At 42.1% G+C, this 12,826-nt stretch overlaps 1 protein-coding gene across 2 annotated transcripts in view; it reads left to right on the top strand.

Annotated features, from left to right (window-relative positions):
* Positions 1 to 12,126, top strand: part of FASLG (Fas ligand) — a 43,580-nt gene extending 31,454 nt beyond the window's left edge. For both annotated transcript variants that reach the window (XM_070474317.1, XM_020902523.2), the window contains exons 2-5: positions 1,996 to 2,727; positions 3,330 to 3,375; positions 7,438 to 7,494; positions 8,717 to 12,126. In XM_070474317.1, coding sequence (XP_070330418.1) covers positions 2,398 to 2,727; positions 3,330 to 3,375; positions 7,438 to 7,494; positions 8,717 to 9,111 — 828 coding nt within the window. In that variant the 5' untranslated portion in view covers positions 1,996 to 2,397 and the 3' untranslated portion in view covers positions 9,112 to 12,126. The remainder of the gene's footprint in view (positions 1 to 1,995; positions 2,728 to 3,329; positions 3,376 to 7,437; positions 7,495 to 8,716) is intronic.
* Positions 12,127 to 12,826: the final 700 nt, after the last annotated feature.

Here is a 12,826-nt window from a genome sequence, read left to right as displayed (position 1 = left end):
TCTTTGACTATATGGACCTTTGTTGGCAAAGTAATGTCTCTGCTTTTTAATATGCTGCTAGGTTTGTGATCGATTTCCTTCAAAGGAGCAAGGTTGTTTTTTTTGTTTTTTTTTTTTTTTAATTTAATGGCTGCAATCACTGTCTGCAGTGATTTTGGAGCTCAAGAAAATAAAATCTGTGACTGTTTCCACTTTTTCTCTTTCTATTTGCCACAAAGTGATGGGACTGAATGCCATGGTCTTAGTTTTTGAATGTTGAGTTCTAAGCCAGCTCTTTCACTCTCCTCTTTCACCCTCACCAAGAGGCTCTTTAGTTCCTTTCACTTTCTGTCATTAGAATGGTATCATCTGCATATCTGAGGTTATTGATATTTCTCCTGGAAATCTTGATTCCACCTTATGATTCATCCAGCCCAGCATTTTGCATGATGTATTCTGCATATAAGGTGACAATATACAGGCTTGTCATACTCCTTTCCCAATTTTGAGTCAGTTGTTCCATGTCTGGTTTTAACTATTACTTCTTGACCTGCATGCAGGTTTCTCAGGAGGCAGATAAAGTGGTCTGGTATACCAATCTCTTTAAGAATTTTCCAATTGGTTGTAATTCACACAGTCAAAAGCTTTAGGGTAGTCAATGAAGCAGAAATAGATGTTTTTCTGAAACTCCCTTGCTTTCTCCATGATCCAACAAATGTTGACAACCATAACAGAGGTAGCAAACAGATATGCCTAAAGGGCCCAGGAGGCCATTTCTCACAGTGAGGTTCATGGGAAACACAGTGGAGGGTTGTTGCAAGCCAGGCAGCCTGGCATACCCATGTCCGGTCCCTGAGAGCTGCAGCAGTGGCCCTACTCCAGCTGATTGGATTTGCAGACAGGGCCCCAGACTGTCTAGTGTTTCAAAACCTAATATGACTATAACATATATGGACTGTCCCAATGTTTCTGAATGGCCTACACAACAAAAATTTATTTTCTCAGTTCTAGATGATAGAAGTCCACGATCAAAGTGTTGGTAGGGCTGGTTTCTCCCGAGTCCTCTTTTCTTGGTTTATAGATAACCACCTTCTTGCTGCGTACTCACTTGGCCTTTTCTCTATACACATGCATCCCTGCTGTCTCTACCACTTCTTCTTCTTCCTTTTTCAAAAAATATTTATTTATTTATTTTTGGCTATGCTGGGTCCTCGTCAGTGCATGGGCTTTCTCTAGTTGTAGACAGCACAGGCTTCTCATTGCAGTGGCTTCTCTCCTTGTAGAGCATGGGCTCTAGGGCATGTGGGTTCAGTAGTCGCAGCTCTCAGGCTTTGTTGCCCCATGGCATGTGGGATCTTCCTAGAGCAAGAATGGAATATGTGTCCCCTGCATTGCAAGGCAGATTCTCAACCACTGGACCACCAGGGCAACCCTCTACTTCTTCTTATAAGGACATTAATCATGTTGGATTAGGGTCCCACTCAGATGACCTCATTTAATCTTAATTACACTTTAAAGGCATTATCTCCAAATACAATTACATTAGGGGTTGGGGTTCGGTGCTTACACTTTGGAAGAACACTATTCAGTCCATAACAGCAGTCCACTGTGAGTCTCAACAGTAATCTTTAACCTCAGGCATCAGTGGTTGGTTTATCTTGTGTTACTGAAAGTATTGCAATGCCCACTGCTTTTCTGGCCTGAGTTCTAGGTGCAGCAAAACAGAGATGAGTGCCTGCATTATGGACTATTCCTTTTTTTTTGAGGAGGACAGTAAATAAACAACATTGTAAGGCACAAGCGAAGCAAGTCTGAGGGCTCTGTGAGGCATATGGGCCACTGGTTTGCGATCTCTGATCTATTATAGAGTAGGTGGGCAGGTTTGTAACCTGTAAACTACGGTGCTTTGCTGTGTCAGGGTAAATAGTACTCGGGTGTGGGGGGTGATTCTCTCCCGCCAAAGGTAAGACACAGAAGTGACTCCTCTGGCCCTGACTTGGTGCTTTTGCCCCACAGGTCACTCTCCTTGTAGCTGAACAACGGCCGGAGCCCACAGCGCTGTGCTGACACTACCTGCTCTCTCAGGGCCTGAGGACAGGGAGCCCACCCTACCAACCTTTTGGGGAGCAGGGCAGCAGCGATTGGGGTTTTGAAAGCTTTCATCAGAAAGTTGTGGGCGGAAACTTCCCGGGGGTTTGCTCTGAGCTTCTTGAGGCTTCTCAGGTTCAGATGCAGAGTGAGTGGGTGTCTCTTTGAGAAGCCGAAAGAGAGAACGAAAGAGAGGTGTTTCCCTGGGTTCTGGAAACTCTATAAAGAGAGAACCGGCTTCCTTCTCTTGAGCAGTCAGAAATTGGGCCTCGGCACGACCGAGGAAGAGGAAAACCCTTGGCTGGAGGCTAGCCTGAGGCATTGGATGCCATGCAGCAGCCCTTGAATTATCCATACCCCCCAATCTTCTGGGTGGACAGCAGTGCCCGCTCCCCCTGGGCCGCTCCAGGGTCTGTCTTCCCCTGTCCGTCCTCAGCGCCAGGCAGGCCGGGGCAGCGGAGGCCGCCCCCACCGCCACCCCCACCGCTGCCGCCACCCCTGCCTCCGCTACCGCCGCCGCCTCTGAAGAAGAGCAGGGACCACAACACAGGCCTGTGTCTCCTTGTGATGTTCTTCATGGTTCTGGTGGCCCTGGTTGGAATGGGGCTGGGGATATTTCAGCTCTTCCATCTACAGAAGGAGTTGGCCGAACTCAGAGAGGTAAGCTGCCTGGGGGATTGCCAGTGCCCTGAAGACGCGGGCGTGGGGGATGGGTGAAACTGCCCCGCTGCAGTGCGGGAGGAGGGCGACAGGAATTCACATGGACCACACTTGGCCTGCAGCGTACTTCTCAGTCCTTTCTTCCTGTCTTAGAAATGAATCACGCTAGCCATCCTATTCCACCTGCAGAGAGATGGGGGCTCAAATGGGTGGAAGGAATATTTTCAATCTTGGGAGGGATCAGGATCAAATTAGGACTGGCAGTTAAGAGTTCTTCCTTTCTCAGTTGGCTGATCATCTGAGAAAGGAAGAACTCTACTACCTACCTCATACTTGATTCAAGAAAGAAAAGGAACTTGGCATCTGAGAAGTGAATTTGTTCAAATGCACAAACTAAATTTCCTTGAAAGTGCTTAAAAGTATTAGAACTATTTCAAATCACAAAACTGAGGCATGGATAGGTGCAACTGCTTAGCCAGAGTCTGAGTTAGGAGAGGTTCTGGGTGCTTAGATCCCCTTTCCAGTGCTTAGTTTACTTGACAATTCTTCTTCCTTTGCTTAAAGAACTTCATGATTATTATATATCTTTTCTCTTTTGCCAGTCCACCAGTCAAAGGCATACAGCATCATCTTTGGAGAAGCAAATAGGTGAGTTTTTTTATGCCTGCACATTGAGTTTCTAAAAACAGTCCTCAGCAGTGAACCATGGTGGAGGAGTACCTTGAATTCCATCTTATTCTTGGGCATATATAGACTATGGAAGAGAAATCCTAACCATTTCTGAAATCTCTCGTCATTTTGGTTCTTGAAGCTGCCCTAAAATATGAAGTGAGTTTAACTGTTCAAAATTAGTTTAGTTAAGTATCACAAAAAAATTCAAAACTAATTTCTACTTGAATTTGAAAAGAAAAACACATGTGTACAACCCTGGACCTTTGCTCCCCAAGCAGCTGTCTCCAGGCCTGTCCCCTTCCGCAGGCCTCCTGATTCCCATGCACAGGGCAGTGGCTATAGCTCCCCAGGAGAGAAGGGGAGGTGCAGGCAGACACAGCTGTTGCTGGGAAAGATCCTTGCTCTCCTATTTAAACTCTATAAGAGATTACTTAAGAGTCAGACCTGATTTAAAATTTTAGTAGGTTATATTTCAGCTTTTAAAGAGTGGGCAACCAGTCATCCACATTAGGGTGATTCTTTTGCAGCCACTGGAAAGCTTGGAGGAAGACGTTAGGCATTTTTCAGAGGGTGGTCCCACTTCACTCAGAGACAATCATGTGCTACTTTTGATAATAAAGGGAAATCCTCTGTGTGAGATCCAGGACAGGAAGATGACAATGTTGAACATCGGCCTCCTAAAGTTTCAGGACATAGTTTCGGAAACTGTGGATTTAGAATACTCATTAAACTAAGATGGAAAGGAGCTTAGAGAACATCCGGTCCGGTCATCTCATCTTTCAGAAGAGAAACAAAACACCAGATGGGTTAGTAATGTGCCCAAGATCTCTGCTATGGAATGGGGCTGAGAAGGAACTCAGGCTCCTGATGCCTTGTCACCTCCAGCTCTTACCAGTATGTGCTCGGCCCTGTGACACAGGGAAACTCCTACTCCTATCTGTCTCTGATGGCCATGGAATGAGAAATAAAGGCTACAGGCAAGATGCCTCTGCAAAGACAATAAGTAAATCTCATCCTTAGAAATTGGGAAGAAGAGAGAAGACAGCACTAGTCATCTAGTCAGGGAAGCCTGCTCCAAATTCTCAGGCTGTGCCTGAGAAACCCAAGTCACCCTATTTCCCTGGAAGGTAGGCTCTTGTAGGAGCTATTGGTAGGGTCCTCTGGTTTCTAGTTCTGGGTATGAACCTGTAAAGAGAAATTCCAGATGTACCCAAGCAGAGTACAAATGTTTGTTAGAAGAATAAAGCTTCTGGAGGATTTCTAAAATGAAATAGCTTTGAAGATCAGTGGAATGTGGCCGGTAAAATGGGCACCAAATTACTCATCTTTCAACACTCTCTAGAGTCCTTTTAGTGATTAAAAATCAAGTTAGCAGATGAGTCAGGTCAACCTTTCCCACTAACAAGTATTAAGTATCTTCTTTAGACCAGACCACATGGGCCAGAAATTGGTGTGTTATCACACAGAAATAAAATTAGCAACTCTACTAATAAGAGATGCAAATTTTAAAAAGGGGGATACCTAGGTTGACCCATCTAATTAGTGAAGTTTAAAAAAATAAAGCCCAGCTGGCAAAAAATGTGAGTGAAAACAGTCTGCTTCGTGACAGTGGGCATGTCAATTGCTATACCTTCTCTAAAGAGCAGTTGGGAAAAATATATCAAAGGATTAATACTGTTAATTTACCTTGTAATCTCATTACCAAAGCTGTCTAAAGAAAATAAAATGTGCCTGAAAATTTATAATAAGGATATTCACCACTTGCTTATAAGACTATTTCTAATAAACCATTTAGGAGAAAGTTAAATGCCACTCAATAGGAAATTAGTTAAACACATTACAGTGTATTCACACAAGAGCATAATATGCAGCAACTAAAACTGTATACTAGAAGGACATTGAATGTCATAGAGATTGTGTAGTCTGTATTGTGAGATAAAAAGACAAGTTATAAAGCATTGTGTTTAGTTTAATATTCACTCTTTAAATACATATACATATTTTCATAGTCTTAGTAAGCATCTAGAAGGACTTATACTCCAACAGGTTAACTGGGAGATACTTACTACTGTAGATTATTTAAACTTTCTTATTTGGTTCTCTGTCATTTTTCCATAGTTAACTCATTGACTCTTTTATTCATTCACAAATGTTCTTGGAGTGCTTCCTGGATGCCAGGCTGGGTGTGGGTTAGTGGGTGATGATAGAACAAGAGAGACAAGGGGCCTGCTCTCATGGAGCTCTTAGCAGGCTAGAGAAGATAAACAAAAGTAAGCAAACAGACAACATACTTTCAAGCTGTGCTAAATGCAACCTAAGATAGAGTGGTCTGGAAAGTCCCCTCTAAAGAGGTGTTGTTAACGTGGGTGTGTGTATGTGTGTAGGTGGAGTGGGAGGCTGGGATAAGCAGTCCAACACTGAGAATGGCATGTGCAAAGACCCTGGGGCAGGAAACAGTCATCACCAAAAATGTAGGGTATATTTCTACTTTATTTATTCCAGCATTTATCCAGTAGGTATTTTTATTGAGTACCTTCCATGAGACCAACACTGTGAGGGATATAAAGATAGACAGCATGTGGTTCTCTGTTCCATTTCCTGTCAGTTCATGGCTGAATGCCAGATAGCTGCACAGATGGTTTGTGGTATAGGAATGTAGAAGAGACTCAGTTTTGCCTTTCCTGTTCGCTAACACCTCATTCATGGTGTGTGGTCTTGGGCAGCTACAGAGGGAATGACTGCTCACATCATAGTCTCAGTTGATTGGAGCATCCACACATCATGTGGAGTTTTATAGACTAACCATGAGGAGCCTGCTAAGGATGAGCACTCGTCTATGCAACTTTCTTCAAAGTCTATAGCTGAATTCATTAGCCAAATGGTAGTGCTATTCCACTGAAATATCTCAAGTCAGAGAAATAGTATCTATTTTGAGAACTGTTGTCTATTTTAAATCTTTCAGTTTAATTTAGCAAACATGTACTGATCACATGCCCTGGGTTAGAAACTGAGCTAATTACTCTGGTAGATTAAACATATAGTAAGGAATTTGTCATTTATTTGGAGGAATAAGATGAGTCATACAGTTGCCATAAAAAAAAAAAAGGCAAGTCAGAACCGACATGAGGGTGAAGACAGAGTGCTTCAGGGTTTCAAAGGAAGGAAAAGTCATATTTGATTAGAAAGGCTTGGGCAGGTTTTCCAGGAAAAGAGATATTTTAGATGGTGTTTGTAGTGTCCATAGGAATTTGACACAGAGTTCAGTTTGGGAGGGCATTCCAGGCAGGAAGAACAGCGTGGACAAAAGCACAGAGGCAGGGAGGCTGGGTGTGCTCAGAACTGTTGTTTGGCAATGTCCAGTGTGGGTGAGTAAGCCAGAGAAGGCTGGACAGATGGGCAGAGAGCATGTGGTGGGGAACACCTGTATGCAATTACATGTTTAATGAGGAGTCACTTGAGGTGTTTGAGACCTTAGAGTAATCTGGGGCCAACTGTAGAATGCCACTGGGGAAGACGAGGTGGCCTGGACATTAGCAGTCTTCTTCAACCTTTGTCCTTGTAGTCCCGAAGGCAGCAGAGCCAGGGACGAAAGAGCCCTGGATTTGGACTCAGGAGACCTGAGTGTTGGTCCCATTCTGACACTGAGTTAGCGGGTCTTCTTGGACAAGTCACCCAACTTTCAAGCTCATTTTGCCATCTGTAAGATGGGACAGTAATCTCTACCTCAAAGGATTGTTGGGAGTTATACATGCAATAACTTATATGGCAGGTCTTCATAAACCAATCTTTATATTGTTTTGTAGTATATTATAATTTATGCATGTCTATCTTAATTTGACTCCTTTTTACCTCTCTGTTTCTGAAATATAGGCTACTGTAAGTCCTACAGTTTGGACTTGAATGATTAGTGTATGTTAGACTGTTGCCATTTATGCTTATAAAAAATATCTTTTATTTAAATGCCCTGTTTAGATTCCCACAAAAAAGTATAGTAATTATGTCACTTTTACATGTATCTTTCATCTCTCTATAATACAGGTCATCCCAGTCCACCCTCTGAGAAAAAGGAACTGAAAAAAGCGGCTCATTTAACAGGTCTGTATCTGGAGGGCCATCTTGGGAAAGCCTTTGGCAGAAAGCAGAGTAGCTGGTTGCTTTCCGTGACTGTGCTCTGAGGGAGCTGATACTTTCCAGTGACAGTATTTGAAACCCAAAAGTAGTCACATCTTTCTAGTTACGTCAACACCACACACACACACAGGGTGGCTTTGCTCTGGGCAAGGCCCTGCTCGAAACTGGAGAAATGGAGCTGCTTATGACATGATTCCTGCTCATAAGGAGCTCACTCTCTTCACTCACTCCAAGGACTGTTAGGGAATTTGGGACACAGGTCCAAGAGGTGAGAGCTGGGGAGATGGTGAACAGTGAATTATTTCAATATGTGTTGCCCTGGTTTTCTGGAAGAGTTTTACTCTGCTTTGTCCATGAGCTGAAATAGGAGAAGGGAGGCCGGGTCCTGGCACACATGATTGTGCAGTGGAGTGACATGACTTGATAGTAAGATAGTGAGTGAAGTCCACCAATATCTGCAAGGTGGATGAGTATCACAGAAACGGGCATGCTGCTGTCCCTGAAACTATGTCAGCAGAGGCTATAAAATGATCCAGTTTAGATCAACAGATGTTTCTTGAGCACGTGCTGTGTGCCAAACCTGGGGCACATGGAGGTGGATCACACATGGCTCAAGCCTTCAAGGAGCTTACAATCTAATAGGGAAAGACAGGTAGGAAAGCAATATTTCCAGCATTCTCTGCTTGAAGTAGGTATGTATACCATGCTGTGTGGATACACAGGAAAGGGGATTTTTGCCCACACTGAAGACTCTTTCATATAGGTAAAGAGTTGGACTAGATGATTCCTAAGGTCCTTTTCACCTTTAGAACTTCAGACTTCCTTGGATTTGACTTCTTCTCTCATGAAAAGACTCAAACTCTGACAGTTTGGATGCTAGTTCTGAACCTCTATTCATAGAATCTCTGTTTCAGAGAGCTAAAATCATCCTAGTCTTTTCTCACTGTGGTTGGTTAGAGACATATGTTATTGACCCAGTTGTGTGGATGATAAAATTGAGGGAGCCAGTTTGATAAACGTGCTGAAGAAGTTCAGTAACAGGTCAGGTCTGACCCATCACCCAGTTCTATGTCATTTAGGGAAAAAGCACTTGCTCAAGGAATGGTCCACAGTTTTTCCTTGAAAGCTTGGTCTGTGGGATACATGAGCATTCCTGGCTGAAAGCTCCTCTCTGGTTTGATTTCAGGCAAGTCCAACTCAAGATCCATCCCTTTGGAATGGGAAGACACCTATGGGATTGCCCTGGTCTCTGGGGTGAAGTACAAGAAGGGCAGCCTCGTGATCAATGAAACTGGGCTGTATTTTGTGTATTCCAAAGTGTACTTCCGGGGTCAGTCCTGCACCAACCAGCCCCTGAGCCACAAGGTCTACTCCAGGAACTTTAGGTACCCCCAGGACATGGTGCTGATGGAGGGGAAGATGATGAACTACTGCACTACTGGCAAGATGTGGGCCCGCAGCAGCTACCTGGGGGCTGTATTCAATCTCACCAGTGCTGACCATTTATATGTCAATGTATCTGAACTCTCTCTGGTCAGCTTTGAGGAATCTAAGACATTTTTTGGCTTATATAAACTCTAAGAAAAGCACTCTGGGATTCTCTCCATTACGATTCCTTGTTACAGGCCCTGAGAATATTGTCCTGAATGAGAGTTTTCTTAAGTCCACTAGAGGTCATGAGAGAAGACATGAACCAAGAGGATCTTGAGACTACAGAGTCCAGCAGGTCTACAGTTCCTTATCTCACCTAAGGTCCACAAACCAGACAGGAGGACTATGCGTAATGAACATGAAACTCTGGGCTGCCATGTGGAGATGCAAAGGCAGGGAAAAGTGACTACCAGTTGCTTGTGCCAACAGCTACACTCATCTTAAGTGGCCTAGTGCATTTGGACACATTGAAAATGGCACCTTTTAACTCACCTCTTGGGGTGGGTCTACTGTCTACCTCAGGGGAGGCTGTCTTTCATGTATATGGATGTGACGTAAATGTATAAGGGATGGGAAAAGAGGACCAGGCTTGCATGATAAGCTAAAGAGACTGAAAGGCCAGTGTCCCACTGGCAGCATCTTTATTTCTAGATGTACAATCCGAGCCATCAGGTGATGTTAACAGAGAAGCAAAAGAAATCTTTTGGGAACTCAATACACTCCCTATACAGCATGTATATTTCCAGTGCAATTGTAGGGGTGTGTGTGTGTGTGTGTGTGTGTGTGAGTGTGAGTGTGAGTATGTGACTAGAGGGTAACATAAGTAGAAAGAATGTGGAAATTGGGAAGGGCATGTTAGAATATGGGCTGCATTTGGTGGTAGATTTTGAATGCTTTTTGGTAACTAACTCTAATAGTCTTCAAAGCTCTTTGTCAGTTATTAATGTTGTTTTCCCATAATATAACCATATTTATATGTATTTTGTACATTTTTAATGAAAGAATACCCATAACAAAAACTATATTTTATAATATAGGTAGACATTATGAGTGTTCTGTTTGGAAATCACTAAGGTTTGTGTATTTTCTTTATTATTTCTTTTCTCCATGGCTTCCTCATTCATTATGACTTAAGCCCACTTAAAGAAGAATTTACTAGTGTGAGAAGAGTTATGAGGAAAACCTTTGCATCTTTGCCAGGTTCTCCTCTCCTCACTATATTCTCTTTCCCTTCTTTCTCCTACTACCCAGAGTTTCCATTACCAGTATTATTGCCAGTGTTAAGCTCACCCATTTCCCATAAATTTGATGACAGTTTGTCTTTTCCTGGGGGCAGAGACATGGCACAATGCAAAGGGCATAGACTTTGGGCCTAAAACCCTGAATTTGAATCTTTGTTCCTCTACTTAATAACTATGCAGGTCACTTGACCTTTTTTGGACAAAAGGGGGGGTGATACATACATAAAGTATCTGATACATAGTGGAATGTCAAAAATAGTATCTTCCATTATTAATAAGGGGAGGTACTTCATTCTGCAGAAGAAGCTACAAATCTGAGAGATCCATCCAAACACCTGTTTCTTGCCTTCTCACCTTGGTCAGTCACAATGACCTTTTCTTATTTTGTCCAAATGCTCATTACCATGACTTCTCCTTATACTTTGTCACTGTTAAAAATAACACTTATGTTAGAATTTGATTTCAGCACCTTATTTTCACAATACAATCTCCTATAATTCCAACTCAACTGATCCAACATTTTCTCTCCTAAAATATATATTTTTCCATTTTTGACATTCAATTAATAAATAGTATCATTTTCTTGCTTATCTATCATCTCCTTCTTAATCTTCGCTCTTTTCTCTATTCAGTTTAGATTGCATGATCTGTCATTACAATTGGTACCTTGGAAAGATCCTGAACTCCAAAATACTCTGTTACAGTCACTATTTTCTTCTTGTAAAAATCAAAAATCTCATTTTCTTTATTCTGGCATCCTAGCAGTTGGATGTTGCTGGAGAAAAATGACTCAAACTGATTGACTAGTTTCATTTTATTTTTATCTATCATCTATTTAAATCAGCCAATTATTTATCTATCAGTGAATTATTTCTGTCTTTTGATTGATTTGAATAGGTAATACATGCACATAGTACAAATTGTAAAAGTATACGAAGATAGAGGATGAAAGTAAGTCCTCTTCTCATCCTGTCCTGTGGCTCCACCTCTGCCCACAAGGAAGATCACTGTCTCCTTCTGTAGCTTTTGCGAGATGGTCTATACATAAATATGGCATCACTTTTTGTCAGGGTTTCCCAACCTCGGTTCTATTGACATTCTGAGCTGACTAATTTCTTTATTGTGAGGGTTGTCCTGCCTGTGCATTGTAGTATGTTCAGCAGTATCCCTGCCTTCCACCCACTAGATACTAGTAGCATTCCTCTCCCCACCATGTGTGATAACCAAAAATATCACCAAATGAGGCCAAATGTCCCCAGGCTGGGAGTGGGGAGACAAAATCCCTCCTGGTTGAGAACCACTGCTTTTTATTAGTGATCAGATATTTCAAATCAGCATTCAAAGGCCCACCACTTTTTCTTCAGTTTCTTCACGAGCATTTTTTTTTTTTTCACTGTTTGAGACAATTACATCATGTCTTTTCCTCTTGTAAACCAACCACATCACCTCCTCCCACCATGGAATCTCACTTCTACCACTGAAACACAAACCCACCTGCATCTGAATGATCTCTTTCTTCCATCCAATACAGAGGAGGAAGAGGACCATCTATTTGTGCACTAGACTCATTTCCTCTTCCCTGCTTTACCTGTTTAAAATTTTTCTTCTTTCTTCTGGATCTTCAAACTAGCTGTCTATGAAATAATGCCCACTAGCATGTAATACATATATACTCAAGTATTTCCTTTCACTAAAAGACAAATCAAACCACAAAACAACCCAAACCTTTCTTCAACCTTCCTCTTCCATCAGTAATGGCTTTGTTTCTCATTTTCCTGGTAGAGACAAACATCTGAGAAGGTTTTCTCCATACACATGAGCTCCATTTTTTTTTTAGCCAGGAATCTGGTTAGGTTATTTATTTGACCACTTAAAAAAATCTGTTTTTTTTTTTTTCCTATTAGAATAAACGTTCCAAAAGCAAGAGCTTTTCTGTTGTGTTTGCCTTTGTATTCCAGATTATCTAACTCAGTGCCAGCATATATTAGGTGCTCAATAAATATTTGTTGACTAAATAACTTTAATCATAAGGCAAAAGCCTTTCAGTGGATATGTTTTTCAGAGTAGTAAACCTATAGCTGTGTTGCCTCATGGATGTGTGTGCATGTTTATCCATCTTTGACTAGATTATCCAATGGGAGTTTGAGGCTACAGATGAAAAAAAAAATGTGCATCCTAATTCATGGAATTAGAAAACAAGAAAGGTCTAATTGGTCCTTGGAATTACCAGGAGCTTTTGGGAGAATGTTGAGAAAAAATTCTAGGTAATTAGAGCTGAAACTGTCATTTAGAAGATACTCAATGAATATTTGTCTTCCCTGGTAGCTCAGACAGTAAGGAATCTGCCTGCAGTGCAGCAGATCTGGGTTTAATCCCTGGGTCGGGAAGATCCCCTGGAAAAGGGAATGGCAACCCACTCCAGTATTCTCACCTAGGAAATTTCATGGACAGAGGAGCCTGGCAGGCTACAGACCATAGGGTCACAAAGGGTTGCACATGACTGAGCAATTAACACTTTCACTTTTTCAATACATATTTGTTGAATAAATTAGTGAACAAAACAAAGGTCCAGATTGGAGTGTGTCACCTGATCTCCTTAAAACTCTTCTGTTGATTAATCTGCT

Source organism: Odocoileus virginianus, chromosome 11, assembly GCF_023699985.2.
Source record: "Odocoileus virginianus isolate 20LAN1187 ecotype Illinois chromosome 11, Ovbor_1.2, whole genome shotgun sequence".
Lineage (NCBI taxonomy): Eukaryota > Metazoa > Chordata > Mammalia > Artiodactyla > Cervidae > Odocoileus > Odocoileus virginianus.
This window is presented reverse-complemented; position numbering and strand designations above follow the sequence as displayed.